General features: G+C 51.4%; 1 protein-coding gene across 10 annotated transcripts in view; it reads left to right on the top strand.

Annotated features, from left to right (window-relative positions):
- Window positions 1–7892: 7892 nt before the first annotated feature.
- The window catches only part of LOC101920172 (sodium/potassium/calcium exchanger 3), a 280196-nt gene continuing 264138 nt past the window's right edge, over window positions 7893–23950 (top strand). For 5 of the 10 annotated variants that reach the window (XR_008749300.1, XR_008749303.1, XR_008749302.1 and 2 more), the window contains exon 1: window positions 8016–8194. Coding sequence is in view for 6 of the 10 variants with exons in the window: in XM_055816643.1 (XP_055672618.1) it covers window positions 8077–8194 (118 nt within the window). In the remaining 4 variants the exon portion in view is untranslated. Of the gene's footprint in view, window positions 8195–23950 lie in introns of all 10 variants that reach the window. The other 5 variants (XM_055816642.1, XM_055816641.1, XM_055816646.1 and 2 more) reach the window with 4 other exon arrangements.

Here is a 23950-nt window from a genome sequence, read left to right as displayed (position 1 = left end):
CAGTGTGCTGTGAGGCTTGATGCATCAGCAGGATTCAGATGTGCCTTACTTATAACCCATATCCTGAGAGCTGGGATGCTGGTGGCTTGGCGTGGTTTTGCCTGCGATGGTGACAAGTATTGCGTTAGCAGCTTGAGGCCCAGCCAGAGAGGTGGAGGAAAGCCTGATAAAGCCTGATAAGCACTTGGTAAAGCCTGATAAACACTTGATAAAGCGCTTTTCAAGTCCTTGTGTTCAACAAGGAAGCAGCAAGACAGTTCAAGAAAGGCAGCAAACAGAAGGTGCTTTCATACGGGCCAATGGAAAGAAGTAATTTGAGAAATCTCTGAGAGCTGTTGTCTCCAGGAGTGGGTCTTGAGGGGACAGGGATGTTTGAGGAAGATGGGGCAGAGTTTGGCATCTCGCCAGTGCCTCCAACATGTGATGCTTTTTAGTGGACAGCATCCCTCAGAGGCAGGCCACCACAGGATTTTTCAGCAGTGAAGGTGCAGGTGGATCGGTGGTGGTCTGAGCTTTACATTAGATTTCTTGATCTCTCTCTTTTTTTTTTTTCCTAGGCCTTTTACCAGCTGTGAACTCTGATTAGGCTAATGTTAAGATTAATTCTGACACTGCTGTTCTCAATAGTTACAGTTACCCAGACTTCTTTTGCACTTCAGAGATTTTTTTGTCCTCAGAAACAACTTCCTGTGGCAAAGGGTCCTCCAGGGTAATTTCACTGTGTGTAATAGGATTTCATTTGCATTTGTTTTGAATTTTCTGCCCTTTAATTTTGTTAAATGTTGCTGTTTTCTAGTGTTGTTGGGCAGGTAGAATAGCAGCTCCCCATGTGCTTTTCTATAGACAGGTTGTTGTGCTGTAGCCTTTCACCAGGGCACGGTGCAGACAGATGTACCACCAGCCCGCTCCGTGCCTGCCTGTACATGCAGAAGTGGAGCAGTGAGCTGGAGGACATCCGATAAGGAGATGCAGAATTGCTCTATTTGTAAAACAGATCATTGATTTGAGAGTGATCAAGCTGGCTGCTGAAATAAAAAAAGGCAGGCCGAGAGTCATCCCAAGGTGTTCAGCCATGAGCTATGCAAGACATAACCTCATACCACAGGAAGCCCTGATATCCCATGAAGTAACAAATATTTTTCTATTAATACCAGCATTTCTTTTGCCTCTTTCACCCTGAAAGAACCCTAGTTGGCTTTTATGCTTTGCAGACTTAATTAGTAATTACTTCTCCTTGCCACCGAAATACTAGATATTCCCACAGATAGGCCAGTAGCGAAGGATTAACCACAGGGACAAGCCTCTGCAGTCGCCTCCGGGAGGGAGAGTGCCATGTCTGTGGGAGGCAGAGGAGGGTCTCGGCTGGGCAGGAGATGAGTAAAGCTGGAGGCAGCAACAGATCGCAGAGCTGCGCCAGGGCAATGGCTCAGTGCACTAAGGGGAGAGGCTGCTCTCGCTGAAGTGGAAATGCTCGCAGGGCTCCTGGCAGGCTTCCCTCTGGGTGCCAGCCCAGGCAAGCACTGCCTTCCTTGTGAGACCTGGCACCTGCTGCCAGCCCGGCTGCTGCCCGGGCAGGGGGGGCAGCCCATGTGGGGGGCCACATGGGCAGAGGCCGCCCCACGCCTGTCCCGGACCGATGGCGTGGGAGAGGCCGGCGGCGCTCTGGCAGAGGAGGGCTTTCCTGCCCACTCCTGCCTGTCCAGCTCCCACCTTGGCTGGGCTCAGTAAGGGAAAACAGCCCCTAAAAACAGGGGTGGGGGCTAGAGAAGGAAATATCTCCAAGCCTCAAAAAGGGACAAATATATATACCCATACAAATGCAGTGTATATTATTTCTTTTGTCTGTTTCTCCACGTATGTATTTAATCACGAATCTTCAGTCGAGAAAGAGGGGGCATGGAAAGCTTTAGAAAAATCTGTCTGAGAGAGAGTACAGAAGAGAAATGGAGTAAGAAAGCCAGATGATACTGCCCTCCTTTAACCACCAAAAAACCCCAAACCCTTCTGGGAGAAGGCAAGCCAGAAATCAGTTCTGTCACAGTCTTGTTTATTTTTCTAAACAGCTGAAAGACTGAGAGCGCATCCCCTCCACTCCCTTCCGTACAACAGGCACCCCCCGTTACCGACAGGAGGGAGAAACAACACAGATGCCATGGACACGTGTGCAGGCATGTTCTGAGAATGGACGTCGTGTCCCATTTTTATGCTGCTGTTTGGAGACGGTTCTCTTTGCTTTTTCTGTGGCCGTTTCCCACTATTCAGTGGCCCAAAAACCAGAGGCAGCAAACGTCCTTGTCCTCAAGATGTGGCCTCTGTCCTTGGCTGAGCAAAGATGGCTCTGTGACACCCTGACGCCAACATTCCTGCTTTGCTTCTGGCAGGGCTCAGGGTCTCCTAGGCTGCTGCAGACCCTGTGGCGAGCTCCCTGTGCACAGCAGACATTTTCATCCTGCAATTATTGCTGTTGGTGTATTCCAGCTCTTTTCAGTGCTCCCTCACTTCTGCACCTTTCGCCTCTGCGGGTCCTGCCTGCCTCTGCAGCTCACTACCTGCTTAGCCACCCTCTGCACTGGGCTCGCAGGGTGCAGGCATGTTCGACAAAGTCCTTCCCTGACCTAGGGAAGCCGATGGGTCTGCCAGAAGTATCGCTTCTGTTTGCTTGGGGAGTATGAGAGAGCGGTTTGGTTAGCCCTGTGAGGGAGATGGACATTCCTCTTGTTGCAGGAAGACTTTGGTTCATACTGATGCCTCCCTAAAACCCTGAACTCCCCCATGCCAGCGCAGACAGTTTTGCCTCAGCTTTTGAGCTAGGGGGAAGCTGCCAGACTTCATAACAAAGACACCCAGCTTTATCCACGGGTATGCCCTTAAGTTGTTTTATCTAAGCAGATGAAAACTTATTTAAATGCTTTTAAATCAATGGGGAACAGGCATAGTCTTAACTACTGTAGACTGTTTTTACATGGTAATCACAACAGATGGGCAGCCTTTTGAACCACTTTGAACCTGGAGAACAAATGCATCACTGAGATGAAATAGTTTGTCATTGGTTTGTGTGGCACTGCCCATGAGTTGACTGGAGACATCACACCCTTCAGCTGCTGGCCATCAGCTAGCAGTGACACCCCTGCAGCGTGGCAAGGGAGGAGCGTACGTATACTCCCAGACCACCTTTGGTGCCAAGTTGGTCAGAGTTACTGAAACCAGTGTCGCCAGCAAATGGCATTAGGATGGCTAACTTTGCATGGGAGCAGAGGAGGCTTGCTCACACAAGCTTTCTGCTCACCAAGGGATCCCAGGCAGGAAGGAGGGAGTAACCATCAGTGGTAATCAGCAGTGTGTTTAACTGCATCTTCTTTGCGGTTTGCAAAGAGGATATGTGTGTAAGGCTTGTAGGTTGAACAGCTGGTTTAAGCCTGCCCCTCTTACCTCACAGGAGAGAAGCAACTGTGCTCAGCCACCACAGCCCTGCCAATAACCTGCTTAAAATGTGTGCACACCCAGCTAACACATGAGCTGAAAGGGTGATGCCTTCTGCGTAGACAGAGACTTGGAGGGATGACACAGGAGCTGTGCTGAAAGAGTAAGGCCTCAGGCTAAAGCCCAAAGCAAGGAAACATGCTGTTATTTCTCTCCAGTCTGCCCGGACTGCCTTAGGTGGATCTGCAGCAGCGGTCTGGTGTGTGACATGCCACAGCAGCAGAACTCAGTGATTCTGCCATACAGATGCCCTGAGCTGGTCGGTCTCTGCATGGGAAGTACTGCCCAGCCACAATCTCCTGGCGTCCCCAGCCCTGCAGGCATCTGGTCAAGGCTCCAGGGCAGCTGTCAAGTGCTGGGGTCCTTCACCCTCTAAACTGACTCAGGATGCTGCCCAACCGTCAGAAATCACTCTACCTGCCAGCCTGGATTCTGGCTGGCTTAACGTCTACCTAAAGGTACTGCTCTGCATTAATCCTAAACATATTCCTCCAGAGTTTAAAGCTCTTTGTGAGCATAACCTGCCAGTCCAAACAGAAGAAAATCTCTATTTGGTCTGAAGAGCAGAACTTGGCATGGTTTGCAGGGGAAAATGCCAAGTACTCAAGGCTGTTTGCTCTCCTTGAAACAGTCATGACTGCTCCTTAGCTCTGCTAAGGCACATCTGGCTGTCATCTCTGCACATCTGTATCCTGTGATTTACACAGTTTTCTCCTGATGCTTTATGTGGTTTTATGCTGTGATGAAGCTCTGGAAAGAACAAAAGCACATCTCTCTGCCCCTCTGAGAGCTGGCTCTTTGGGAACCTTCCTAGGGCCCTAGCAAAGCTAATGGGTCCTCCTCCAGAGTCTGCAGCAAAGCCTTTCCACGGCCCTCTCGGAATGGTCCACATGGCAGCAAACAGATGCAAGCAGTGACTTGCAGTGAATCCACATGCAGGGCTGAAGCATTGCAGGATGCATCTGGGAAAGGAAGACTTCCCTTTGCACCTCTGTTCTTTTTGAGCCCTAAGGTGAAGTTTAATGCACACTCGAAAACCATTGCACTCACTAAGACTTAGAAGTCAGTCTTGTTAAGTTTGGTCTGTATTAAGACCGGTTCCTGGCCTTATAGGTCCAATAAGAGTTTTATGCAGCCTGTCCTTCATTTGCTATTTCAGGAAGGATCCCACTGCACAGGGACGAAGACACCACCTGGAACCTGTGAGCAACTGCTGAAAGAAGCAGCAGTTTCCTGTCCCTCAAAGGCTGTAATTACACACAAGGCGTTGTTTGTGCATCTGCTATCTCCCTTCCTTAGCCCGGCTGATGCTGAAGCCAGCTAAATAGGATTTCCTTGCTTGGATTACAGAAGAAACCCCAAAGAACATGTGGTGGTTCTGCTGCCTGCAACTCTTCTCCGATGGTCCCAGTGCCTCTAACAGGTGTCTTTGCTGACTGGCATTCAAAAAGTGCTGAGATCACCAGATTCAGCATTTTTTTTTTAAAAGAGGTGTAATTGTGTGGTACATAGCTATGATCTGATGGCCTAAATGTGACACACTGTTAAGTTCCTGCCCAGTTCAAATATTAGGTGATCAAAAGATGCTCCCTGAAGAGTACTGAAATGCTTGGAAGAAGAACAAGAGTGAAAGGAGGAAAGTGGGAGAGGTGATATAAAGCAAATTATATATTCAGCAGCACGTTAGTCTCATCTTTCTTTAGCAGTTCTTTTTGTCTTGCAGGAGGCTTCTATAGAAGATAAATATAAGAGCTTTTCTCTCAGAAGAGTAACATCCATGGCAATTCCCCGCCTTCTCTCTCCTCCTGCAGACAGATCAGTTCAGAGCCTGCTCCGCCCACACACTGCTTTATCAGTGGGAGAGAAGAGGTAATTCTCCCATCTCATGCTCCCCAGAAATGGAAATGTTTCACAAGCCAGTACTTACTATGCTGGTAAGGAATTTGCTAAATTACTTTGTGATTCTGAGTGGGAAATTTGTTCCTTAGCTACACAGGCTTCCCAGATATTTCCAGTCTCAATTCTTGACACAGAATTCTCTTACACCTTGGTATTTACGAATAGCTCTGCAATGGGACGGAAGGGAGGCTTATGATGGAGGGGTCAATAATGATTTTGCAGAGACTCTCAGGGTCACATTTTTGAGCAGTTATAGACTCGAAAAGGACATTTAGATTTAAAAGGTAATACTTTGGGAGTACTGACATAGTGCTCTCATGCCAGCAAAGGGGACATTCACCCCCAAACTCCTTTCACCCCAAAGCTGGTCGATTGCTTCCACACAATATTGATCAAGAGTGAGCAATGAGACAGGCATACTCTCTTTCATAAATTCTAGTGACTTATTGTAGTGTTTGACAGCACTGCAGGTTTCAGAGTTGTTTACCATGGGATAAAACCTGCCCTGCCGGGGGGAAGGGAGTGTATCCTACTGGGAAAAAACCCAACCCAAACCAAAACACTTCTTCCATAGTTACATCCTAGGATGGTTGTTAACTTACTCTGTTTACTGTCTGGGTGGGAACTGACTCTGCCTACCTGGGGCCAACAGGGACACCATCATTTCTGATGTTGTGTGTAGGAGATCGATAAATCTTCAAAAGCAGCATTGAAAACTGACATCCTGATTAAGTTCGGAATTGCAAGAAACCCTTGGAGGAGAGGCTAGAAACTGAGTGCATAATAAGATGCCAGCCCTGGAATGAAACCCTCTCTAATGAGGATGGTTAATAACTAATACAAAGTACTGAGAGCAATGTTTTCTTTTACACCTGTGTCCGTCTGCAGCTAGCCATGGCAACTTGGGTAAAATTTAGACTATATGGACAGATGTATTCCTTCTGCTTTCTTGCTTGTCTAATCTGAATGTGGCCCTCCAGTCAGAAAGTGTTTTGCTGTTGTGGGCAAGGTGACACGTGGGTATGTATTGAAATGAGGATGCTGGATGGATGCCTGCCAAATACCTGGTGCCTCTTCCACCAGCTTGCAAGGGCTTCGGTCATGGACGGCATACAGGAGCCTCCCAATGGCGAGGGCCAGCTCCAGGTCGGTGCAGAGGGAGCAGAGCTCCTGTATGCATGTTGTGAGCACTGCTGTCACTTGTGGAGCAGCTGAGCTGGGACGGGTGAGGAGCAGAAAGTGCTCTTCATGCAGCTGCCTGCAGCTTGGGTTTTTGTCAGAAGTATTTTCACTTGAAACAATGGAATGTCTGAAATATTTTTGGAGAGTTTCTGTTCTGTCGTTGCATCAATCTCATTTGATTTAATTCAATGTGTTCGCACCAAAGACAGCGCTGCCTATGCTCTCGCACTCCCTCCTCTCGTTGATCTCAGCCAGCGCCTCTTTGTTGCCAGCTTGCTTGCTAACGCTGCTGTCAGGGTGCTGGCACTGGGGGCCCAGGAAAGGTCCTCAACAGCAGCTCAGGTTTTAGGGACTGAGGGTTCAAACCCGCGCTCTGCCAGAGGCTCATCCCACTTGGGTGGGTATGGCACCCGACCCCTGTGCCCTTCACCCAGAGCGGGGATGGCGTGGTCTGCCCGCCCGCAGGCCCCGCAGGGCAGCGTGGCCCTACGTGCGCTCAGGGCCCCCGTACCAGTGCGGCCGGGCAGCCCTTGCGCCAGCGCTGCAGGGACAGTTACGGCTCCAAACCGGGGCGTCGGGATGAGGGGCCCACGTCAGCCCAGGTGTTTACACCCGGGAGCCCAAGTGGTGGGCTGGTGCTGCCGCTGTGCTGTGCGCAGGCCGCCCGGTGGCACGGCCGGTGGCGCGGCGTGGGGGCGCGGGGGCCGCCCGGGCATGCACCCAGAGGCGCCCGCCGGAGCTCTGCCCCGCCGGCCCCGGCACGGCACCCGCCTGATGGGCGGGCGGGCACCTGGCAAAGTTCAGAGCGGAGCGTGGGGAAGGGGAACAGCCCCCCAGACCCACGGCGAGACCCCCCGAGTGAGACCGCACGGAGCGCAGAGGGATGGCAGGCGGGTGCGGGCCGGGGGCCGGCAGAGGCGGGGGCACGGTCTCGCTCGGGGGCTTCTTCGGCTTCAGGCGTGGCGAGCGCGGGCGGAGGCCCCGGCACCGCTGATGCCCAAAGTCCCCGTGTGCCCTGGGAAAACAGCGAGGCGGGGCGGCGGCAGGTCCGGCACCTGTGGCGGTGCGTGGCGGGCGGGGGCCGACTGCAGCAGCGGGAGAGGCCGCGGCCCCCCGGCCCCCAGCGCCGCGCGCAGCGGCGCCCCGGGGGAAGGTGCCGCTCCAGCGCCGGGCGCGCAGCTGACGCGCTCCCCGCCCGCGGGCCCGGGGGTCTCGGGGCGCGGCGGAGGCAGCCGGGGCCGGGCGGCTGCAGCTCCCCGCCCCCTCCCCGCCCAGGAAGCGTCGGCGGGGAGGGGGCTGGCCGGGGAGCTCCGACTCCCGCCGGCCCCGTCTGCCCGCCCGTGCCTCCATCCCTCCCCGCCCCCCCGGCTGGCCGCGCCCGCTGCCCGCGCCGCGCAGGGGCGGTGGGCCGGCCGGCCGGCGCGCAGGCGGCGGGGGGCGGGCAGGGGCGGTGCTGCGGAGCCCCGGCTGGGCTCGGCTCAGCGCGGCGCGGAGGAGCGGAGCGGAGCGGCCGCGATGGGCGCCTCGGCGGCGGAGCGGCGGCGGCGGCGGCGGGGGGACCTGCTGCGGGGGCAGCTGGGCGCCCTCGCCGCCCTGGCCCTGCTCCTGGCCGGCTGCGCGGCCGGTCGCGGCGGTGAGTCTGCGCCGGGGGCCGCTCTGGGGGGCGATGGGCCGGGCGCGGGGCCGCGGCGGCGGGAGGGGGGGTCACCTGCCGCGGAGGTGAGCCTTACCCGGGCGCCGGGGGAAGGCAGGGGGAGGGGCCGCGCGGGGGCCGGGACCAGCCGGGGGTCCTCCACGACGGGAGCCCCCCTTCCCCGCCCCGCCCCGGGCCGGTGCGGTGCGCGCTGGCGGGGGTGGCGGCAGCCGCCGGGAGAGGCGAGGCGAGAAACTTTGCGGGGGTCCGCGCTGGGGCCGGGGCCGCCGCATGCGTGCGGCCGCCGCCGAGCAGCGCCGGCGGAACGGGTCCCCCCGGCTGTCGGCGCCGGGGTCCCGGCGGGGACGGGGCGCGCTGCCGCGGTGCAGCCGCCCGCGTGTCCCCGGTGGCCGCGGGGCAGCGCCGGGCTGGCGCGTGTCGCTGCGGGAGAGGGGCTGGGGAGGGCGCCGGTCGCGGTCGGGCGTTGAGCGGCCGCCTCCTGCTTCGGCTCGGCCGGCTGTATGGGGAGAGTGATAGCGAGCGATTTGTATTTTGCATTGCAAATATGTGAGTGTAAGCAGAATTTACGCAAGGTTTATTTTCCTTTAAGTGAAGGAGAGTGTACCCCTCCGTGACTCGAATTTGCTTTTTAAACAAACAGACGTGTCTTAAGGGTTTTGCAGTGTCCAGCATGGTGTGAGGAATGCTCTGATCTTTAGGAAAGAGCACAAACACCAGTGAAGACTTGAACACAGTTTTTCTTATGGGGTATAACAATGCTTGGAGGCGTTTTTAAGATTTGGGACTTCAGTGCCCTTAAATTAATCACTCTTTCTTCTTTTTGTACGTGTGTTCTAAAAGTTACACTTTTTTCCATGAGCGGGGTGATTTCTTCTGAGAACTAAGGCCAGAGAAGACAGACATGAACATCGTTGTAAGTAAACAGGGGTATATGCATGTACTTAAGTATATTTAAGTCTACCCACACAGTATCTGCAGATGTGTGACACTAATACCAGTCCTTCTTTTACATAAACTTCAAAGCCTACTGGTGGGAAGGTTCTTCCTTTGGCATGCCTTGCTTCTCAAGCTGGTGGGGCCAGACCACTACCCTCTTCCCGCTTTCTGTCGGTGGGAAACCAAACCACCTCTGGCCCGTACCCCGATGGAGCGGGCTGGCTGCTCACCTTCGCCACATGCTAAATTGTAGATTACGTGGCAAAGGCAAATTTCAGACCCATTTTAAATGGGACATAGGGTGCCACCCTTCTCTCTGCAGGGTAGTGTGGATTCCCATCCTGTGTTTTACTCTCCTTGAAGGTGGTTTTCCCAGTGATGCGGAAGGGAGCTCCATTCACTGAGTAAAGGCAGTGTAGGCTGTAGAGGTCTGTGCTGCAGGTGAATTCATCTGTGCTTTGCTTGAATTGCCCAAAGCGTTCCCCAGCCAGGCACCGCTAACATTTGTCAGGGCTCTTGCTGTATTGCTTCAGTTTGAGAGAGTATCTCATCTTATGATCAGTTAGCTCAGAATTAATCTGAGAGACAAGAAGTAGCATTTGGCATGATAGGCATGGCACCCTGTGCGCCTGCGGCCACGCAGAACCAAGAGCCGCAATGAGGAGATTTGTTTTACAGGTGGAAATTTTCCACAGTGCCCACTACATCTGCTTCCTCTTTGTGGGACCTAAGTGACGGGGCTCTCTGGGGAGCCTCACTGACAGCCAGCAGCCTGCTGCTCGCTGAAGTCTGTGTCGTGATTAGATAGGAGGTGGAATGATGCATTTTGATTTGGCGATTTAAATATTTCTTCCCATGTAAACATGTGCGGTTTAAGATCAAATACAAACTTTTGACTCAACTGCAGTGCTTTTATAGCAAAAGGCATCTCCCACCCCGCTCCCCTGGCAGGAGGCGGCAGCCTTACCCTGTGCTCCCAGGGTAGTTTTCGCTAGCAGAGTGGTGTGGTATGTGGAGTATACACAGTGTATGCCGCTGATGTGCAGCTCGCTCGCGTCCTTGATGCCAGAGGGGCTGACGGCAGCACAAAGCTGGGCGTAGGTTTTGTTGGGGTGCAGTGGAGATGCTGGAGTGATCACTGCTCCTGTGGAGCCATTGCATCGAGGTGCGATCCAGCCCAGCAGCCATTGGCTTGGATCACCGTTTTAGATTATGTGTTCTTGCTTTTAATGCTCCTGTTCTTAGTCAGTCCCCTTTCCCTCAGCCAGTCTCTGCTACGGCCTGGATCCAGAGGAGCATGGCCTGTCAAGTCACGGGTGACCTCTGTTTGCAGAGGGGTGTGAGGTGCCAAAGCCTTCAGAAAGCGCATGTGCTTGCATCCACTGCAAGGAAGACTGGAGCTCTTCCTGAAGCGGCAGGTAACCACAGTGTTTTAATTGATGAACCCTCTGTAGTGGGCAGCTCTAGAGGATAGGGCGTGAGGTCTGGTTTTCTGTTCCGGTGGCTCCCCCTGCTTTTCTGGATGATTTAATCTCTCCGTGTCTCACTTGGCTGGGTCTCTAATAGGAGGTCTCCTTTTCAAGTGGCTTTGAGATCTGACGCTAAACAATGTGTAATGACAAAGTGTTACAACGTTACGATGTTTATATGAAGGTCCTTCCAAAGGTCTTTGTATTCCACAAGGCTCAGTCATTCAAAAATAGATACACTGCAAATTAACAAGAAATCCAAGTTCGGGGAGTTGATCTGGGTGGTGAAGGTGCGGCTGGGGTGCCTCCTCCCCTCTTCCAGGCAGCATAGATCCATGGTTATGCTCTGACATGCAAGGAAGTCACACGGGTAAGTAAGAGGTGTAACTGAGGTCAAACACAGCCCTGCAGACCCAAAATACACCTGCCAGGCACTGGATTGCCATATGCTTTTTGGTCTGCTGCTGAGGGGACTGGAGGTGAAGGAAAGTTATAGGAACGCCTCCGTAACTCGAACAGCATGAGTCGCTCCAAAGCTCTGCCTGACTCTGCCATCCTCACAGGAAAAGCCAAAGCATGAAGTTTTCTTACTTTCTTTCTTTTTCTCCCACCCTGCCCCCCCATCAGTCTGACTCAAATTCTGTCTTGCCTCCACTCCTCCCTCTATGAGAAACTTCGTTATACGAGACCATCTTCCAAATTGTGATTATTCAGGTTTTTCAAGGGAGGCTTCTGAGTCAGGCCTTTGACCAGTTTACTCTCGGGGACAGCAAAAATAGCAGGGGCATCAGTCAGTGGGATTTTTCTTTTCTTCTTTCTGTGTGCCTGCGTTTTTGTCAGGGTGGTAAGGGAAAGCTGGGTCTAATTCTGCAGCCCTTACTCATGGGGATGGGCACGTCCAAGCAAATGGAGTTGCCTGCATGATTCAAGCATGGAAGATTTGGGTTGCTTTTAAGTCTTGTTTTAACTTGACGGGAGTGCAGTATTCAGAATGGTGGAGCAGGGCCTGCCAAGTGCATTTTGACTTGTTCTGAGACTTACTCCAAGTCCAAAGCTCAGCCTGATTTTTCCAGGACTGAGGGCTTCCTGGTCCTTCTTGCGGGCTGCAGAAGGCTGCGAGCATCCATGTCACAGTAACACGCTTACAGAAAGTCTCTAAGCCATCCTGGGTGGCGTGATGGGCAATGGGGAGCAAAGATCCCAGCATGTCTGCCTCCCAGCCCTGTGCTAGCTGGAGGAGCTCACGGGACTGGAATGAACCATGCAGGCTGTTTCCTCCCGACTGCTTTGTCTTGTCACTGTCCCTGCCTACCGCAAAGGGCTTTTCCTCACAGATCTCCTTACCGCCAAATTAGCATGGAAGAACTTTGGTGTGACAGATCCTGGTCCTCTAGCTGGGAATTAAGTGACAGATCCCCAATTTCATTGGAATGTTTTTGTTTGTGCAAACCAAGAAACCCAAACCGAATTTTAGAGGTCGTGCACTGAAAGCACAAAAGCAGTTGTTTTCCTCACCTCTTCAGTGAAGCGTAATCCTAGCTTCACTGAGAGTAATCCTAGCCCAGATGTAATGCTGTAATCGTTGGACCCCTGGATATGGGAATTTACCCTCATAAACTAGGGAGAGGCATCAGGCCAGAGCGTGGTATGCGACCTCTTTGGCAGGGAGCTTGTTTGGCCTTGCAGGAAATGACTTGTTCATTTATTTAGTACTCATTCAAGGTCCTGCACCAACAGCTGACAGAGGCTGAGGTCTTCTATCAAGCAGCTTGCAGCGCGGGGAGCAGCAGGGATGAGGCATGCGGCTCTGCTTGGAAGGAGCAAGGGGGAACATGCTTAAAGATGTGCTCAACTTTCAGCACCTGCTTACGGTACTGGTGGAGCAGGGCTTGTGTGCCTGGCTGTGAATTTGGGCTTGCTGCGGGATCTCCCTGAAGAACTGCCTTGGGAATGTTCAAATCTCCATACCTGCCAGTGTTTGGGGTCCACTTAATTAAAACATTATGAAAGTGTGGGGACGCGTGCCAGGCTGGTCAGCTTGCCAAAGCTGGGTGCCCGAGGTAAACTCCAGCACGCCCCTAAATTCATGGGGTCTTGGTCCTCAGGATGTGGGTGCGGGCTCCTTGGGAGCTCCCACCTCTGCAGGGCATGAAGGCAGAAGGTTGCTTGCCTCCCCAGCTGTTCAAACCCAGACAGAATGCGAGGCGGTGAATAGCAGAAAAACTCCATGATCATCATTTCTTTAGTGCCTGTTAAGGGAAGGTAGGCTTGTGGCTCTGTGGCTGCCTGGGCTGATCTAACTGCAAATGCTCTGTCCTGCTCTCGGTGCTGCTTGTGGCTGCTCCTGCCCACGTTGCCTCCTTGTGCATGGGCTCCTGCATTTTGCAGGCCCTTAGCTGAGTCTCCAGCAGCTAACACAGCAGAAAACTAGCTTAGGATAAATAAAGGACTTTTTTTAAAATTTTTTTCCCCCCCTTCAGATTAGCACACTAAAATGACTTGGTGAGGGTCTTAACAAGCTGTAGCTGAACGGAGAGCCCCTAGGTGGTGGCCGTGGTCAGAATAGCAGAGCTCATGGGAAGGTGGGCATGGTTGGTTGGTTTTTTCTAAGCTCTTTTTTGTACTTCCCTCCTGCTGCTGATCTTGAATGGTCCTTAATGTTGGGAAGGCTGGCTTGTCACGCTGTCCATTTTTGGTCAGATTCTCAAAAGGAAGGGCTCAGCTGGAGCTGTCATATATTCATGTGGCAGGTACTTGTGTCTCTAGCCTCCTGGGAATGAGACTGTGAAAAAAATGATCTGTCCCTGGATGGGAAAGGGTCATTCGGGAGATCAGCAGCCATCCCTGCAACAAGAAAACTCCCTTCACCTCTGGAGCTGACCCTGCTTCTAAGTGTTAGTCTGCCCCAGGGCATTTTTCTCTGTTTTGTTTCTGTTCTTTCTTTAAACTGATGGCAACCCTATGGTAGCTAGAAAAATACTCTTTTTTTCTTTCTCCGCTTCCCCCCCGCCTCCCGTTACTGTGCCTTTGGAACAGTTTAAATTACCCTTTCTCGCTTTCCTGTCCACAAGGAAGCATAGCAAAAATGAAAATTCATAGATTCTTCCCTAAGATAAGACTTGAAGAAAAGAGCCAGGTCTCATGAAACCTGTCACTTAAAACTTTGGAGTTTGGTTTTTTCAAATGGAAGCCAAATGGGGTTATGGAGCATAGAGCCTGAGGGATGCATCTTGTTACTGTTGTTACTTGGAAGCCAGTGCAACTTCTTCGTGCGATTTCTGCAAAAATACACTTCTTCTGCAGACTCAGTGATCATATGCTGCGCTGCGGTGGGAGCTGCACTTTATTGTCACAGGCTGTGCTTTCCCACCTGTTCTGAGGCACACTGTTTTTTACATCTGGCAACCAGGCAGCTGAGTTGAAGTCATGCATTTTTGGAGAAAAAAAAAAGGGGGGGGGGGAAGAAGAGGTGTTTGCTTTTTCCAGCCTTGTTCTCCTGCCCTTCTCTAGACCAGTCTTTAAGCATGGGATTTTAGAAAGCATCAGGGATTTTCAAAAGCTTTGTTCTGCTCTAAGTTTTACCTTTAATATCACCACAAGTCAGGTCGAACCGATGCAGAGAGCCACTGGTAACCTCATCCTAATTTCTTTCCACTGGTGTGGCTTTATGGGAAGAATCAGTGGAGCAGTGGGCATGCCCTGGTGTGGGCAGGATGTTTGTAGCCTCGCCGCTTTGATCATTATGTCCTGTAGACATGCTCTTAGAAGAGTAAGGTTACACGGTGAGTAAATCTTAGTGGCTGGTCTGCAGTAGAGCTGCATTACTCACAGCATCAAAGGGAAATCCTTTGAAAATGGAAGTGGTAAATGCGTGTAATTTGCAGCTTGTGAGTGGACTTTTGGCTGACCCTAAAGGGATGAAGGTGTGTTGCCTCTGCAGAATAGTTGCTGGACTGTCAGACTCCTCAAGCTCTGAACAGCCTGTCCATGTGTTATTTACTGCCAAGGGCATCCTGACTCGGGAGTTTGCATTTAGCTACTTGAAACCCCTAGGGCACAGTTCCATCTCCCTTTGTCTTGTCTCCCAGCAAAGTTTATGTTATCTTCTCTTGCATTCGTCAAGATGGAAGGTCAAGTCTCCACGGCAGTCGGAAAAGTGCCTATTCAAGTGAGACTTAGGCCTGATTTTGTCAGCTTGGAAACTGATAGCAATGGAGCTGCGGTTATATGGAGTTGGCCATAGGATGAGCCCACTGAACCTGGGGATTTTGGAGGGTGTTGAGCCCCCCATTGCTTTGGCAATGGAGCCAGCTACATCAAAGGAGCATCTGTAAGACATTAAATATGTGCGGTCAATGTGTCCGTACCATAGCATGGCTGGATTTCAGCTTAACACTCAGATTTAAAAATAAAATGGGTGCAACCTCTAGACGCCAAGCTTTTCTTTAGGAACAGGCTGAGAAAACTCTGGAAACTAGGGGCTTTCTGAGTATTGGGGGAAAAGGAAGACGAGGAAGGAAAGGGAGCAGGATGGGGTGTTGCATTCAGCAACAAGGGCTGATGAATAGAAGCACACAGTAACTGGAGGTGACCTGAGACTGGATTAAAAGGTGAAGTTTGATGTGGACTGAAGATGTTTAAGCTGGGTTTTTTTGGCAGTATCCCTGAGACTAGGAGCACTGCACCAAGGGCTCCAGGGGGAGGGCCTGGGTCTTGGTCTTCTGAAAAAAAAAGAAGGCGCTGAAGAGGAGTCCAGATGTGGTGTCCAGGGAGGAGGCTGTGTGGGACAGTACTTGCTGGGACTTTATTTGCCTTTTATGGACTTTTTTGGCTTACAGGGACTGCTGAAGAGGTGTGATTGAACGTCATCTGCCTATAAGCCTTGCCTGCAAGAAGCAGATGGTCCCCCAGGTCCTGCCTTGGACCTGAAAACTGCTGGCAGGCCCAGAGGAGAGGGCAGCCTGCCTCCTGTGATGCCTCCAGTCCCATGTTGGCCTTGCCCCATGCTGCAGGCTGCCCTTGGCAACCCAGGTCATGGGTGCTGCATCGGTGGGTGTGAGCGTGTGTTCAGGGAAGGGGGATGTACCTTTCATCAAGGGAGAGCGCTCTTGTGCACAGGGAGTGTCAAAACTGCTCTGGAGGCACAGATTTCGTTGTTTTGGAACATTCCTTTGCTGAGCTGAGCAGCTGTGCGAAGTGGCTGAGATTCACAGTCTGGTCTGACCTTTCTATGCCTCCAGTAGTGTGTGCGGTACTTTGGCCACCAGCCATGTTTGTGTGTCCATAGGCAGTTAGGCCATGATCCAGGGAAAGAGTGCTTAACTTGCAGCGTGTGAAGTACTGCGCTTGACTTCAGTGGGCTCATGCGTGTACGAGGTTAACCAGATCCTTCCTTGCTCAAGCCGTTCCTCTGTCCGTGGCCTCTTCGGAGGAAACGAGGCAAGTAAGCGTGTTCTCAAGTTATCGAGTGGGGAAACTGAGAGGCAAGTTTGTGGGATGCTGGTGGCACAGGGATGACAGACGCCCAGACGGAGCGCGGACCTGCAGATGGGTTTGTGCATCGGTCCACAGGGTGTGGACGTCTCCTGCCAGGTCAGCCCCGAGAAGTCTCCTGTGGCCCTGTGGTGGCTGAGGGATAAGAAGCAAGCAGGCAGGGTGCTCTCTTCAAGCGCGGTGTATCTCAGCTGTTGCAGTGGTAGAAGAGGAGAAAGACGTGTTTGGATAGTGCTGAGCATGCTCTTCTAAAGAGAACTTTGGTATGCCAAGGCTCATCTTCAGTATTCGCTCCTGCAGCAAGCATCACCTATCAAATGAGAACTGCAAACAAATTTTAATAGCTCAATTAGGAAAAAGCCTGTTAAAGTCCAAGAAAATAATACTTTTGATATGCAAGCCAAAAACATGCTAACTGAAGTACGAACAACTGAAGGGTCTGCTATTAAAATAATTCTTATTCAGAGATAGACTCATCTGCTTTTTTTCCCTAAGACGGCCAGAACATCCTGCAACATAAAGCAGGAGGAGAAACGAGCCTTACATGGGCATTCTTTTCTCCTCCAAGAAGATTTGCCCTCCAGTTCTCTGTGCACCTCTTTGTGATAGTTGCTTTGTATTTTATTGCCAGCTCACAGGGAGAGCATGACAGAAAGAAACCCTTTTAAATGAGCGGTGCATGCACTGGGCCAGCACAACAGTTCATTTTATGGGAAAAGAAGCAAGAGCACAAGCCACGTCAGTTGACGTTACACACAATGATGTGTACTAAAAGGCTTTTGATTTCAGTTGTTAAGAAAAGAGTAGGTATGTATGATGTGTAACTCCGCAGGGTGGTGGCAAGTAGAAGAGTTGTTAAATGTCTTGCTTCTGTGCTTAGTAAGTGCTGTGCCATACGGAAGCTGATGAAGATTCTGGCTGTGATGCTGCTTGCCGGTGTCCCTTCTGCTCCCTGCTGTGCCAAAGGGTGCCTTGGTGCTGCTGCAGGGCTGGGGACAGGGGATGCTGTGGAGCCATGCAGACAACAGCCTTACCAAGCTGCACAGCAAGAAGAGATCTCATTAACTGGGGTGGCATAAAGTCCTCACGGGGATGTTGGCTGCTGGACAGCTTAGTGGACTGGTCCCTTGGCATAGCTAGCGTATCGTACTGTGGTTAAGGTCTTTTGACTGAGCGCAGGTTTTGCATCTTGGGTCTAGGTGAGCAGAGACCTTCCTGCTGCAGTATGGAGTGTACTGGTTAGCGCTGGCATTCTCACAAGCCCTGTTGTGAAAACCGAGCTAAAAAGACCCCTGTCTCAAAGAGCTTCCTTCCAACCCACCCAACTGCCCTATCGAGCTTGCTTGCCCACGGTACGCTTGTTCAACAGGTTACATCAGCTGTGCTTATAGCAAAGGTTTCGCTTGCCATGGACGACTTCTCAGAAAGTAGTGTCATTGGACGGGAGGGAGAAGGAGAAGAAGCAATGCTAAAAAACCCCCTTAAGTTAATTTTACTGCTGACAAAGTAAAATTAAATTATGAGTTTCATGTTCTTTGGATTTATTCTTGCACTAAATCAGAGGAGTTGACAAATCAAGCTTGTTCAGAAGTTTTCCAAGAACGTGACTGAGTAACGTAAAAATCTCCTGAATCAAAAAACGATCCAAGGAAAGGTTGCAGGAGCCCTGCCTTAGCATTGCTCGCTGATGGGAGAGGCAGTCAGTGTGTTTCAGGGAGAAGCCCTATGGGCCTGGGAGACCTCGGGAGCTGTCATTGTATGGCTTGGGGCTGCACCTCCCGCTGGGCTGAGGTCTGCAGGGACAGAGCTGTTGCTGTGTCTGGGGTGAGGGAGGCCGCTAAGAGGACTTATTCGGGAGGTACTTTCATAAAGGTTTATCCTGGGAATGAGTGGCTGCGTGCCCGGTGGTGACATGCCCAAGCACTGCCTCCCTGGGTGCCGCACACCAAGCTGTGGGCAGCTCGTGGCCAGCGGTGTCCCCTCGTGTGGTGCAACCTAGTTTCCCTCCTTCTCTCGGATTTCCTGGGTGTCAGCTGTTCAGTCAGGTAAAATACTAGAGTTTTCCAGTCTTAGGAGCTTCCTGTGATGAAAGGCACAAGATCTGGTGACTCCCAAGCCCCCTCCTGAAATCCAGCCTGCCTTCAGGCTGGTGTCAGGCATTCAGCTTCTTGGTGTGATGAAGCAGCCTTCCAACATGCCACTGGTGATGGAAGCAAGTTGAGAGAGAAATTTGGGATGATTTTGGAAAGAATGAAACTTAAGAGGAGAAGAATGGAAAAAAGTATCAGTCGCCACCCATTACTGTGTGCTAAAGTCAAAATCGCTAGGGATTTTGCATCAGCTAATACATAACAGACTGCAAAATGAAACAACAGTGTCCGTGGGTTTGTTTTTAAAGCCTTGATCGTAAGGCTATTTAAAAAAAATAGAAAAGGCTTTTTGTTTCATTTTAGGTAAAAACGTGTATTTTCCAAGGGAGGCATGAGCTCTGTTAATCCCACTACCTGCCTCTTAGGTGCACATTTCCAAAGCATCTCAGGAGCAGGGCTGCGTGCAGGCTGGCAGTGCTGTTTGGATACGGAGGCTGAGGACTGTAGAACTGAAGTCTCAAATTGTTTAAATTGACTTTGGTGGCACAGTGCCAGCTGACACCAGCTGAGAATCTGGACAGAACAACTTGTCCAAGGTCACCTCACAGGCTAATAGCAGAGCAGTGAATTAAACTCAGGTCTGCAGAGTCTCATGTCAGGGTAAGTAAAGAACACATACAGCTTCTTGGAGGGTCCTGCCATTCTTAAAGCCTTATAAAGGAAGGACAGCGTCAGATACTTGATGCTGGTATGATGTGGAGTACTACCCTTTTGTGCCAGCATCTCTGGTTAAAAACAGAAACTTTTTTTTCTTCCCTATAGTATTATTTATTTCCTTAAAATACTTAGGAAAATTCCAGTTTGGGATTTTACTAGAAAGATGCCCTTACTCTGAGCAAGGGTCTGTGTTGAGCTGGGCCAGGCTCATTTCTCAGAGGAGAAAGGCAGAGGCACTGCCGCGAAGCTTGTTGGCTTGTGCCTGCTGGGGCTTGTGTCTGCCTTTTTCAGCAGGCAGGGAAATATTCCCCAGGTGAGAAGAGAGAGAGCGTGGTGTGCAGTTTGGATGGCAAGTGTGTGCACATCATCTGCTTGTAGGGACAGGCTGCCTTTTTAGTCATCTGCAAAGGAGTCTCTACAAACTTCAGCCATGGCTTAGTACGGAACGCCCCCTTTGAAACATTTTAGGAGGTTTCTGTGCTAATGTCACCCTGACAGTACATTTAAGGGCTAGTCTAAAACCAGTTGAAGCAGTGGTAGTATTCTCTATTGATTTCAGGGGTGACAAAGATCCTATTCTTTGAGTCCTCGCTTGGTTTTGGAATTGTGTTTTCATTAGATGCATTTATTTTTCTCTGCTTTCCACGTTTCTGAATATTGAGATGGCACCATAGACCACTGTTTTCCTTGTACTGTTTTCTCTGGGGTGGGGGAAGGGAAAGATCAGAACGACAGGGCTGTTCTAGCTTTGGCCATCTGGAGTTATTCCTTAAGGTCTGTTCGGTCAGAATCTCATCAGTGGTTTAGAATCATAGGATGGTTTGGGTTGGAAGGGACCTTTGAAGATCATCTAGTTCTGACCCCATGCAATGAACAAGGACATCTTTGACTAGATCAGGTTGCTCAGAGTCCTGCCCAGCCTGACCTTGAGTGTTTCCAGTGTCGGGGCATCTACCACCTCTCTGGGCAACCTGTGCCAGTGTCTCACCACCCTCATCATAAAAAATGTCTTCCTTATATCTAGTCTAAATCTACCCTCTTTTGGTTTAAAACTGTTAGCCCTTGTCCTATCATGACAGAATGCGATATGTGTTTGCAGTGTGTTTGCAGCACACCTCCGTATCGTGGCTCCATTTCCCTGTCCCTCCCTTGCCCGGAGGCTCCCCAGTAGCAGGTGTGTACAGGTCTGTGCTGGACCTGCACCACTCGGACCCCTGGCAGCGCCTGGGTGGTGGTGCCTGCTGTGCCCCGCAGCTGAGGTAGAGCAGAGGGAGCCTGCTCCCAGCGGGGCACCGTGCTGCTGGGGAGGTGGGTGCTCGGTGCACTGCTGAGCTGTGTGCCTTGGTTCAGGAGCTGACCAGTGTGCTCAGCGTCCGAGAGCTTATGGTCGCTGTGTTTGACCAGAAGACAAACTCTGAAGCATGAGATTTCCCACTGTGGGTGCTAAACATACGAGTTGGTTCTGTTAAGCAGTGAAGTTGCACAAAATATGAGTATTAATGATGATTGTGTTCTTTTCCTGTACGTTACCGGGGCTCTTCAGAAAAGAGCTGAAACAAGTGCTCCCCAAATTAGAGTGTTTCCTACATGAGCTGAAGTGTGGGAATTTACAAGGTGCTTCCTCATTGTGTCTGGAGATTCTTTTCTTATTCTCTTCTTCCCCACCCCCACCCCCCTTGAAAGTTTTTCAACAACCATCCTGTAGGTATGGATGCGGGAGAGAGAATTGGAGGACCGCATTGCAGCGTGGGGTCTGCCAGCAGAGATGCACAAGGCTGAACAGCCTGGTTCTTGCTGGAGGGAGCCCCACCGCTGGCTGCCTGCGGTGGGGCTGTGGAAGGGGACCCTGCTGGCACCCAGCCGGCAAGACGGGCAGGGTTCTGCCAGCCCCCTTACATGGCTGCCGCCGTGCACCCGTCCTACCCGCTGGGAGCGGGCAGCCCTGTGCTGGGCTCGGCTGGGCCTTCAGCCCCGTGGGCTGGCAGGCAGGAAGGGCTGGCTCTGGGTGGGAGGAGGCAGGGACAAGGGACAACCCCAGACAGCTCAGTGGTGGCTCCTGTTGACTGGGAAAATGGCCGTGCCAGCCATCTGGGGTTCGGAGGGCCCTGGGAGGCAGGAAAACCCAGGGCATCTTGGTGTGGTGGGCCTTGGCCTGGATCACGGTGCGGGGGGCAGAGGAGGTGGCGTCCAGCGGTGCAGTTGCGTTGGAAGAGCCTGTCCGTCAGGGAAGCTGCAGCAGGACACGTCTCTTTTCTAAGGCAGGCGAGGCTGGCGATTTTACTGCGGGTGATTAAAATGTGCCAGTCTTCAGGTCTGTGATTCCCATGGCTGGTGGGCTTTGTCCCTCTCTTTCCTTATTACCAGATTTACTTCTAGATGTGTTTACTTACTTGTAATAAATATGAGAGAGAGATGTCCTGGGGCTTCCATATCTATTTGTTTGTAATTAAGGTAGGATTAATTGCTCGAAATTGTTTTTAAGGGCCTGTTATGAGATCAGCAGATAAGAGCATGGGATAAGATACATAATGAATACATTATGCTATAAATAATGGACACAGCCAGTGCACAGGCATCCCTGAAAGGTAATAGCTTATTCAATATTTAATTAAGCGGGTACCATAGGGAAGGTACTCTATGTCACTAAGGTAATTTTCAACCTGGCTTAGTGACACATGGATCAGTCTGAATGAGGGCAGAAACCTGCATGCAGCTGGGACCCTTGGTTGGCAACATTTATAGTAATCACAGGGAAATGCTTGTTGGCTGGAGAATGGGTGAGGAGGGATAATGTTGAGGGTTGATAGAGAGGAGGTGCTGATAGCACCTGGAAGATTTGTTGGAACTGGTGCTTTGCTCATTCTCTTGAGACTGAGTCGCTGATCTAGCAGCATAGGAAGCCTTATGCTTTTGTCTGCTTTGTAGAAGAACCAGGCTTTCCAAGAGGACGCCTGATGGATGATCTGCCCTGCTGTTGGAGCCCATTTGCCTGCGGCTAGCTTGTCATGGCAGCTCCAGACCAGATCCGCTTGCTGGCCACTGGCAGAGGACAAGCTTGAGTGGAGGAACACGAGCACCCTGAAACACATAAACTGCTGCATGTGGGATGCAAACCTTCACAGCCTTTCTTGAGCTCCTCATTGTGGTACTTTCTGCAGCTTTTGCTATCTGGTCTTAATTTTAGCTCCGCACACTGGGAATGAAAGAGATGCATTAGTGCAGGGAACTGAGTTTCGCTGGAAAGAAGGCACAGCATGAGTTATGAGGCCAGTGGCTGCCCTTCAGCGTGTTCTTATCTGTGATAGAAGTTGAGTCTTGTGGGCTTTCTGAACAGATACAGAAAAAGGGGAAGTACTGCTCATCCGCAAGGCCTAAATTCATACATTTCACATCTCCTCCATGCTCTCATTTAATTATGTTTTATCCCCCATTCTTATACTAGTTCCACTGCCATTTTACCCATGCCAGTGCAGCAGGTAGTTAAATGAGATGCCTTAGTGCAAGACCTGGGAGATGTGTAAGGGTTGCAAAAGTCCAGCCTGCCCTCCTGTATATCTCTCCAGGTCTCTCTGCGGGGGTTTCTGCTTTGTATTTCCTTGTCTGGCTATCCGTGAGTTTTCCTGAATTTCACGGTATGTATAAAGAGTACTTTTAGGGAGCATATCCAGATTCAGTGTGTACAGGGGTGATGTATTCTCTGGGGCTGAGACCTTGTCTCCATGTTGTAAAGTGCCTAGCATGTTTCCAGCACTATGGAAAGAGTAAATAATGATGATTAAATTAATAACAGTTACAGATTTAGTGTTGTTGCAGGGAAACACAAGGGGAAAAGAGTTGTAAGGCAAAAAGAAGGGGGAGAAATAGTCCTTTTAACTTGAAAAACATGTTTGTATTGAAATTAGACACAAAAGCTCCCTTTTCCCTCTTGCTTGTTTATTTTTTGCAAGATTCATTTTTTTTTCTTTATCTTTTGTGGAGAAAAGCATGAAAAAAACCCCTTCTGCTCTTTTGTGATGGCTTCCCTATCATCAGAGCTTTCTGGTGTTTAGATACCATACTGGGAACCAGGGCTTATGACATTTTTTTTCTTTTTTTTCTTTCTTTCCCGAAAGGGGTGGCTTATTCTTAGTGCTTGCAACACCCAGCTCACTGGAGGGACACAGCAGGCCTGTTCATCCATCATCCATGGTGAGGGTCATGTTCACTGAGGGAACAGGATCTGCTCCCACTCCTTGTGCGTTTCTCTGGTATGTTCTGTTTCTGGCTGTTCGTTACTTCTCCGCAGCTGCCGTGAGCTGGGGCAGCCTGAGGGCCGTGTCCTTCAGGGCAGCCAACTCTGGGCTTTCAGCTTCCTCTGCCTTGCTGCTGTGGTGCAGGGGCTGCAGGAGCGACCCTCAGCCGGGCTGAGGGCGGTGGGCAGAGGCTCTGGTGGGAGCTGGCATGGAGGTACCGGAAAGAGGTGGAGTTGTCCAGTCCTGACAGACTCTGCCCTTCCTTATCTGAGGAACTCACCTTGCTGTGGTGGGTGGTTTTATACCCTTGGGACTTGGACACAAGTACTCGTCCCTGGCAGCCCTGAAAGCCAGACAAATCCTGGGCAGCATCCCCAGCAGTGTGGCCAGCAAGTCAAGGGAGGAGATTGTGCTCCACACTTGTGAGAATCCCCCCTGCAGCGTTGTGTCCAGCTTGGGGGCCCCCAGCGTCAGGGGGACACAGACCTGGTGGAGTGAGCCCAGAGGAGGCCACGAAGGTGACCAGAGGGCTGGAGCCCCTCTCCTGTGAGGACAGGCTGAGGGAGCTGGGGCTGTTCAGCCTGGGGCAGAGAAGGCTTCGGGGAGACCTGGGAGCAGCTCCCGGTGCCTAAAGGGGGCTACAGGACAGCTGGAGAGGGGCTTCTTACAAGGGCATGTAGCGACAGGGCAAGGGGGAACGGCTTCAGCCTGAAAGACGGGAGATTCGGGTTAGATGTTGGGAAGAAATTCTTCACGGAGAGGGTGGTGAGGCACTGGCACAGGCTGCCTGGAGAGGCT

This window comes from Falco peregrinus, chromosome 11 (assembly GCF_023634155.1).
Source record: "Falco peregrinus isolate bFalPer1 chromosome 11, bFalPer1.pri, whole genome shotgun sequence".
Lineage (NCBI taxonomy): Eukaryota > Metazoa > Chordata > Aves > Falconiformes > Falconidae > Falco > Falco peregrinus.
Note: the sequence above shows the minus strand (reverse complement) of the source record. Positions and strands in the feature narration are given on the sequence as shown.